Source organism: Oncorhynchus gorbuscha, linkage group LG13 (genome assembly GCF_021184085.1).
Source record: "Oncorhynchus gorbuscha isolate QuinsamMale2020 ecotype Even-year linkage group LG13, OgorEven_v1.0, whole genome shotgun sequence".
Lineage (NCBI taxonomy): Eukaryota > Metazoa > Chordata > Actinopteri > Salmoniformes > Salmonidae > Oncorhynchus > Oncorhynchus gorbuscha.
This window is the reverse complement of record NC_060185.1, coordinates 93,505,263-93,514,733: the sequence shown is the minus strand read 5'-3', so window position 1 is coordinate 93,514,733 and position 9,471 is coordinate 93,505,263. Positions and strand designations below refer to the sequence as shown.

The following is a 9,471-nucleotide window of genomic DNA, read 5'->3' as shown; positions in this document are numbered from 1 at the left end:
TCTGCCACTCTCCCCTTCTATCTGCCACTCTCCCCTTCTCCCACCCCTTCTATCTGCCACTCTCCCCTTCTATCTGCCACTCTCCCCTTCTATCTGCCACTCTCCCTTCTATCTGCCACTCTCCCTTTCTATCTGCCACTCTCCCTTTCTATCTGCCACTCTCCCCTTCTATCTGCCACTCTCCCCTTCTATCTGCCACTCTCCCCTTCTATCTGCCACTCTCCCCTTCTATCTGCCACTCTCCCCCACTCTCCCCTTCTATCTGCCACTCTCCCCCACTCTCCCCTTCTCCAGGGGCGGACTCAGTGATTTGGAGGCCCCGGGCAGAGGCCAGTCTGAGTCCCCCCTCACCCCTCCTATGTGTGTGCACAACATTTTGTTATCGGTTTTATATTAATGACACGTAATTCAACTGTAAAAATGTGTTACCTTTTAATGTGCCATGCGCACAACCAGTCATGTTGTCATCGGATTGTCAAGACATAACAGTTCAAAGAGTAGGTCATCTTTGCACGATCACCCAAAGTAATTCTGTCATCTGAACAGTGCACTGTGCAACCCGTCGTCAACTTGCCTTAGTTTCAGCCACCTGCAAATGTATCTCACCAGAGAAAGCATTGGAGAGTGTAAAACAGTGCCCTTGTGTCTTCCTATCATCTGTAGCCTATGTATCTGATGACACGCCATACTCTTATTGGACAGAAAGCATCAGGACAGACATGTCCTCTGCCGTCATGGCGATGGCAGTATTATCAGCAGCACCTGTCTAAAGAAATGCTTTAATTTAAGTCATATTTCTGTTAAAATTAAATCCGCTTTTATTTTTTATTTTCTTTGCCCACGCTAAAAGCACCCCATTGCTGCCTGAAGTGGAGCATGGGGGCCTCGAGTGGAGCATGGGGGGCCTCGAGTGGGGGGGATCAAGTGGAGCATGGGGGAGCCTCGAGTGGGGGGGATCAAGTGGAGCATGGGGGCCTTGAGTGGTGCATGGGGGGCCTCGAGTGGGGGGCTCAAGTGGAGCATGGGGGGCCTCGATTGGAGCATGGGGGGGCCTCGAGTGGAGCATGGGGGCCTCGAGTGGAGCATGGGGGGCCTTGAGTGGAGCATATGGGGGCCTTGATGATGTGAGGCCTGAGGCAGTTGCCTCTCCTGTCTAATAGTAAGTCCGCCACTCCCCTTCTCTCCCTTCCTCTCCTTTCCTCTCCCCTTCTCTCCTTTCCTCTCCCCTTCTCTCCCCTTCTCTCCCTTCCTCTCCTTTCCTCTCCCCTTCTCTCCCTTTCTCTCCTTTCCTCTCCCCTTCTCTCCCTTTCTCTCCTTTGCTCTCCCCTTTCCTCTCCTCTCCCCTTCTCTCCCTTCCTCTCCCCTTCTCTCCCTTCCTCTCCTTTCCTCTCCTCTCCCCTTCTCTCCCTTTCCTCTCCCCTTCTCTCCCTTTCTCTCCTTTCCTCTCCCCTTCTCTCCCCTTCTCTCCCCTTCTCTCCCTTACTCTCCTTTCCTCTCCCCTTCTCTCCCTTCCTCTCCTCTCCCCTTCTCTCCCTTCCTCTCCTCTCCTCTCCCCTCCTTTCCTCTCCCCTTCTTTCCCTTCCTCTCCTTTCCTCTCCCCTTCTCTCCCCTTCTCTCCCTTCCTCTCCTCTCCCTTCCTCTCCCCTTCTCTCCTTTCCTCTCCCCTTCTCTCCCTTCCTCTCCTCCCCTTCTCTCCTCTCCTCTCCCTTCCTCTCCCTTCCTCTCCTTTCCTCTCCCCTTCTCTCCATTCCTCTCCTTTCCTGTCCCCTTCTCTCCCTTCCTCTCCTTTCCTCTCCCCTTCTCTCCCTTCCTCTCCTTTCCTCTCCCCTTCTCTCCCTTCCTCTCCTCTCTCCTTCCTCTCCTCTCCCCTTCTCTCCTTCCTCTCCTCTCCCCTTCACTCCCTTCCTCTCCTTTCCTCTCCCCCTTCTCTCCTTTCCTCTCCCCTTCTTTCCCTTCCGTTCCTCTCCCCTTCTCTCCCCTTCTCTCCCCCTTCTCTCCTTTCCTCTCCTCTCCCTTCCTCTCCCTTCCTCTGCTCTCCCCTCCTCTCCCCTTCTCTCCCCCTTCTCTCTTAACCAGTAGCTTTCAGATGCAAAATAAGCAGACATATGGAGAGGAGGGCTTTCTCCGGCCCTCCTAAAGTTTCAGATTGTATGACAAATCACGTCCCCCTGCCCCCCCCCCCAACCCCACACAGACTCGGCAGACAACAGCTTCATTAGAGTGAAAGAGGGAGTTTTTGCAGCTTTGTCGAGTCAAGCTCAGATCCTTTCCCCTTCTCAATTACTCCATTGTTGGCACCGGCTTCAAGTTATTGCACTCCAAACCATATGGCTCAGTCAAGACGCCACAAGTGATGCCATCTCTGCATCAGAACCCTACCAGAGAAGTCCAGATCAGGATACTAGACAGGCTAGCACCAAGAGTTGTGGTATAGAAACATATAGGAATATAGTCAACCATTGTCAACATACCGGGCTACGGTCAAATGTAACATAACGGTTGAAACTCCAAAAATGTATTTTAATACTGTTATTACTATATTATAACCATGATCAGCATTATTACTCAGATGAATCATATGAAGTCATGTAAAAGGTGATAACACACCATTCAACTAGAATCCTACCATAATAAACTAGTGTTAAATAACAGAAAGCCATCTCCTGGGTGTACAGCACATAGACGTGGTGTTGCCAACAGCTCTAGGGACCCACATCCCTTCCAGGGGCCTATGGCCATACGGTGGTGTTTACTCTGCTGATGAGGTCAGGTTCTACATCACAGTAAAGTATTGCTGTATATTTGTTCTTCTTTTAACACTTGTTTAAACCTGCAGCAAACCGTTTCCTCAATCTGCTCAATCGTTGCCATGGATCTTTAGAATTAGAACGCGTTTAGAGACACCATGCTCACTGTGGACCCTAATTCAGGGTAAACTAGAGGTAAATTATGCCTTTGTGTAAATACACGAAGACAAGTGAATAGGATTTGTATTTAGACCAGAACATGTGATTGATAGCAGCAGGTTCACGAACTGCTGCAGTCTAGAAACCGCTTCACAGTGAGGCCACGCCATTAGCATTCAGACTACCCTAAATGAGATTCCATTACATTATAATAATAGCACCTGTTTGGAAATCTAATTGAGCTAAGATGTTACCAAATCAGAACAGACGGGTATCACAGATAGAAGCATAATTGAGGGATGGCTGACTCTCTCGCAAAACACAAACAAGCAGGTTTACGGTTAAATAGAGGACGGTGGGTGCATATACATAGGCTACCCGTAGGCAAACAATAACATCATGCACAGACAGCACGCCCCGTTTACGTGTTCAGCATACTTGCTTTGGAAGTAGTTATATATGCTTTCACATAAGACTAATAGAAAATAAATATTTATTGAAACAAAAACATTTCATTTGCATAAATTGTTTTTCACTCTAATTATGGAAAATGTACACACAAAACAACAACTATTAAATGTAACGTTTGAATGATTGTGTTGGCGAAGTAGCATAACCTACAACAGAATAGATTATGTGGGAGAAGGAGAATCACCAAAAACAGAATTAAACACCTATTTATTTATTTATAAGAGTAGTAATGAAGGACACACTACCTCGTTGTATCATAAAATAAGGCAATCTGACTAATTGGCCAATCAAAGTCAACTAATGATGTGTTAATTTGTGATGTGCACCAATCAACACTTGACCTGAAAGAAAAAAAACATGATCTAGAGTTTATTCTAACATAATTGTTCTCCAGATATGTTGCATGGAAGATGTCATTCATTTTAAGGTTAGGGGCATTATCCTGCCTGATTTTTTGGAAGGAAGGGTATGGAAGCTGTGGTTTTTCCCAGGAGAATATTAAACGTATTTCGTTTCTTTAGAAATGAACACAGTGGGAATAAAACGGAACCGAACTGTCCAAGAAACCGTGAATCCGTAGTTACAACAAATACATTTGTTTCCATCACGGTTGTAAAAGCAAAGGGAACGTTATTTTATTTTTCTCTCTTTCTGGCTAATGCCTTTAAAAAGATGAAGGGAATCTTTGAGATGTGGAGAGTAGTGTCTGGGGTACAATTGATGCACTGGAGTAAGGAATGAATTACCATTGAAAAAAGTAATGGCCCTATTCTGCCCTGCGTGAGTTTTTAACAAGGAGAAAAAAAGCTCTGCTGGCCTGGGCTGCTGCCTGAACGACAAGGGAAGGGATTAAACAACGGATTAACATCTGAAAACTCCGTTCAGACTTTCTGACTCAAAGATCTTTTGCAGACAGTAATCGCGTTAATACCCGGGGATTAATGCTTTTGCAAAAATACTAAATTTAATTTTAATTCAGGTTGTATAAATAGATATAAAATAAATGGAGGAATATTCCGCTAGAGAATAGAGAGAGTCTATCCCCCCACACTTCCTTTGCTCTAGTGTCAATAGAGGTATTATGACCTCACCAGTATAACACCTTGCACAAGGCATGTATATATTCCTAACTACGAGTTTAGCACCTACCGTGCAAACGTGATATTACAGCCTACTCTTTAAATAAATCAACACTGATTCAACATAATTAATGCTATAATATTTCAAATCAAATCGAATAATACAACAATTTGATCACAGCGGTGGTCTAATAATACAATTGAATTGTTTTTATTTTCTCAATTGAATAACTTTTTCGTTGTCATTTGTTTCGGCTTGAGACCCTACTTTGGTTAATTCGGTTGTTTTATTTTCTCACGTGTTTCTGCTATTGAAATGTAATCACATCTCGTGCACTTGTGGCTAATCCTGTCACAACATCACCCAGGCAACCTCTCTCAAGTGTGGGCAGAAAACTCTGCTTTCTCTACACCCCGGCCGATTTGTCCTAACCGCAATTACAAGCCTGGTCTCCATGCAGGCTCACGCTTCTAGTGCAAACCAACTAAGTCATATTGTAAAAATGTTATCTTTTATCACTTTATAAGAGCAATAACGTATGACCACCTACTAATGTCCTAACTAAAACCAGAATAGTCCTTCAAGCTGCTCCTCCTCGTTGATGTTATTACCGACAGTTTGGTGTTGTAATAATAACATCGATCCCAATCCCTGTCGTTTGGCACTTCCGACCACAGGATTGGTCTGTAAGGGTTTAACATTTTATTTACCTCATAAACCAACCTCCGGCGTGTGGCAACATCACCAATAGTCAGCGTGTCGCAACTTCAGCCTTCTACTAAATCGAAATAATGATCATATAGTCTGGCCTATCGAAATAATGATCATATAGTCTGGCCTATCGAAATAATGATCATATAGTCTGGCCTATCGAAATAATGATCATATAGTCTGGCCTATCGAAATAATGATCATATAGTCTGGCCTATCGAAATAAGTCAAATATATGACGTTGACGTGCACCAATTTAGTCCAGCAGATATTAAGCAGATGGGCAGGTAAATACAACGAAATGATGAGATATGGAACCGGGGAACATGCCTCAGAGACGGGCTATGTTTTGCTCCTGCTGAGACTATTTGAATAAGAATAACGCCAATAGAGTGGCTCAGGCTGAAAAAAAGTGTGACAAAAGCCCAGAGGAGCCCGAATTTGGACGAGGGACAACGCGTATAAGGAGTGAAAAGAAGTGAGGGGAGACGCGTACAATGGAACAATTCACCTTATAATCGCTTTGATATATTATACATGGCCGAAGACTCTAAACATTGTGTAATTATTTATAAATGACTGTCCCTCTACCCTCATTATACCGCCAGCAGAAAGGCACTGCAGGTCCCTGGCCAAACTATTTCTAAATAGTGCCCCCATCCACTTTTTCAAAGGAGAGGCGAGATCCTGGACATGGAATAAATAGAATAATTAATGGATATTGGTATGCCTGTCTCATAAAGATGTCTTTAAAAACCCTTTTAAAAATTGCCCTTTGCATGCGCTAGACGTTTTTACTGCTGCGCCCTTCATGTTTTGAATGTTAATTAGCCAGGGTTTGACTGTGGATTTGTGGAGAAAGTTGTGAAGATGAAGTAACCTGTCCTGCTTTAGATGCTAGATAGGCTAGATAGCCTATAGATCTAAAATGTGAATGCTTGTGCATGCGTGCAACATTGTGCGTAATGACGCACACTAGTTCAAATATGTTGGCGTGGTGGATTTCCTTATCTTTAATCAGTTTTTCTGTGTATAAACGTTTTGAATACACTGTCTAAATATTTGGTATCCTTGTTATGTCTATCTAATTTTTACAGCAAGTTTTGTGTTTTGTTCGATAACTTGGAAAACAGTCCCATTTTCCAACATTTACTAAATCTAATTTTCCATTTAATTTCGATGTATAAGAAATTGTCCATGTTTGACAAATATGGTAGTGGATATGCCTATTGTTTTTATATGTTCGATTTTAGCTGATACTCATGCAGGTTTATAGGTATATAGACCGAATCTTGGACAGAAGATAGGCTCATTTATTTTTGGAGCGTGACCTTGCCTCCGGGGCTAAGCGTTCTGTCATTTGCTCCTTTTCTTCTTTCATTTAACTTTAAAGGTTTAACTTAAAGTGGGCTTGGTCTTTGGTCCAGGGATGGACAGCAACAGTAGTGCTCGCGTGGCTGGGCAGCGGTCCCCTGCTCTCATTGGACGGTCGTGATTACAGGCACGCTTCGGAGCTCGAACAAACAACAGGCATACATTATGCTAATGAGATGGCAGTGCGGCACGGGGCAGACCTGATGCACCCCATTCATCCATCCTTCACACAAATGCCAGCGCGAGAGGGGTACGACCATTGTCTGACCAGGGTATATAAGGTATCTGAGGCCAGTCGTGTGCCAGGCTCATTCGCTCACACGAGCTGATTCAAGCGCAAGAGAAAGACGCGTGCCTTGTACTCATCATACAAACTACTTTTCGGACTTTGGCTCCCTGAAAGACAACTGATACTGTACCTTCTCCAACCAGATTACTAAGGTGGGTTTCGTTCTGCTCCCAGAGTCCTTCGCCATTGCCTTGACTAGGCCTGCTTTCCAAACTTGACCATGCGCTCTTGCATTTTCAATGTTTAACCTATTCCCTCTCCTCTTATTTCTGCAGGAAAAACATCATGTGCACCGCAATGGAGACCGTTTACTCTGACATGGACAGTTCGAGCTGCGACTACTTTACGCACGATGACGAAGACTCGTGCAGCAGCATGCACGCTTCCTCCCCGTCATCCTCGATCGGCAAGCCCGCCTCCCCGGCCAGCGACAGCCAGGGCCCGTGCGCTACCGATATGGGACAGAAGAAGAGACGCAGAGGCAGAGCGAGGAATGAAGCCACCGTGCACGTGGTCAAGAAGAACCGGCGCGTAAAGGCAAACGACCGCGAGAGAAACAGAATGCACAGCCTGAATGACGCTTTGGAGACCCTCCGGACCGTTCTACCGGCGTTCCCCGATGACAGCAAACTCACCAAGATCGAGACTCTGCGTTTCGCTCACAACTACATCTGGGCGCTCTCCGAGACCATACGCATCGCGGACATTGAACAGCGCCAAAACAAATCACGGGCTGATTCGTCTCACTTGCTTCCCAGCCCGTGCGTGATTGACGCCCCGAGTCCGGGCAGCGATGCATGCTCCTGGAGCTCCAGCGCGTCCTCCTCTTCCTCCTCTCCGTCTTATTGCACTTCAAGCCCCAGCAGCCCAGCCACCCATGATGACTATGGATGTTTCCAGACTGATGTTCTACAGTACAGCTATCACAACTTTGTACCAGGCATGTCCTACTAACTGAACTAAAGCCTTACCACAAACTTTTGTAGACTGCGAGATTGTTACAATAGAGCGATAGCAGAATAATGACTGAATGCATTCTTCAGTTAGTCTGTTGAAAGGGAAAAAAAGGAATGATATTATTCACTGTTTGCCTTAACCCATGTCTCTGTGGGTGTGTTTTATACAGTTTGTTTGTTTTCCTATTTTTACATGCTCTATTTTACATTCGGATTGAACATTAATTTAATTTGGTCGACTTTTCCAAGTTGAGTATGATTGTTTTGCCTCACGTTTTGTAATTCCTCCGAAACATTTGCACTTTTTCCAGCGCATACGACGCCTACTAGAAGTCCACTTCACAGATCTTAACCTCAACCTCTATTACAAGAGTATTATCATTTAAAAAAGGAGACCGATTTGCTTTTGTAGACTGAGGTGAAAAGTCAATTTTACAATTAGTAGAGCGATAATGCAGAAAAACGAGCGTGGAAATTCAGTTTCGCCGCTCTGACAATAGAGTGAAAGGCCGTCTGAAGACAAGGAGCTGGCTTCATACATTATGGAGATTGACCCCCTGAAAACGGCAATCCTGTTCAATAGAATGACTCAATCCCAAGAAGAGGCTAGAGAGGACCCTTCTACGACGTTTTTTTATTTTATTTATTCAAGTTTCGCCTGTCATAATGTATTTTGTATATAAATAGATTTCTATTCTATTTACATGAAAAGTGTGTGAATAATTTTTCTACAAATAAAAATATAACTTAAAAAAATATATATATTTCTCAGTTTTTGGACTCTTCGAATGTTTTAGTTGCTGAGAGTTGAGCACTCAAAGCGTGCTGATTATCACACTGATAAAGCGCGTTGCAAGCCCCATGAACACAACAATCATTGTCTTAATAATACAAATCATAACAGGGGCAGTTAGTGTCCTCGCGTGGCCTGTTCATGAAACAAAAGGGTGTGATTAATAAGATAACGGTTCTAGGGAGAGAGAGCACAGCAGGTGCATCCATCAGTTGAGGTTTTATTGCAGCTCATCACCGATGACCATCAACACTGTTGAATACATCATCTTTGGGGACTTTCAACAGACAAAATAGGAACATCTGAAATGGTTTAATGTGACCCAAAAAATCTGATAAATATTTCAGATTTCTTTGGCCACATTAACAATCTCAGAATTTCCTATTTTGTCTGTATATATATTGTAGAAAGCAGATTAAAATAAATATTCAACTTGTTACACTATTTACATTGATAAATTACATTTCATCCCGTTAGGAAAATGTATTGAAGCCTTTGTATGAGTGGGACCAGTTTATAACATTTTATTTTGAAAGTTTCTATAGAACTGTCTTCTCTCAACCCATATATGCATTTAAAGAGATTTTCCTTCGAGTTTGTTGTTGTTGTTGTGATCATCCATCCCGCCCGGGATGATTTTTATTTCTAAAGGGATTCAGGTTGAATTCTCCAGTTGGGGGTTCGGCGGCGTGAGGTCCTGCCAAGGCTCTTGTATCTGCACGTGTCGGGGATAGACGAGGATAATAGGAGAGCTGCGATCCCCAGGGGGACAAGCACATGCCAACTTACACGAAGAAAAATAGAAAGAAACCTGCCAAGGACCAAATACAATCATCGAGCTATTCAGGTCTTCTCATGGAGTAGTTATCCAATTTACTTATTTCACCCAGA

The 9,471-nt window shown here is 44.0% G+C and overlaps 1 protein-coding gene across 1 annotated transcript; it reads left to right on the top strand.

Annotated features, from left to right (window-relative positions):
- The first annotated feature begins 6,791 nt into the window (after positions 1–6,791).
- LOC123993735 (neurogenin-1-like) lies at positions 6,792–8,441 on the top strand. The gene is made up of 2 exons (XM_046296170.1): positions 6,792–6,983; positions 7,107–8,441. Exon 2 carries the CDS (start codon positions 7,117–7,119, stop codon positions 7,783–7,785), a length of 669 nt encoding a protein of 222 aa, XP_046152126.1. The 5' UTR covers positions 6,792–6,983; positions 7,107–7,116; the 3' UTR covers positions 7,786–8,441.
- The last annotated feature ends 1,030 nt before the right edge of the window (positions 8,442–9,471 follow it).

Excerpts from the sequence above, each read along its gene's own strand:
- LOC123993735 (XM_046296170.1), top strand. The coding sequence starts at position 7,117 with ATGTGCACCGCAATGGAGACCGTTTACTCTGACATGGACAGTTCGAGC.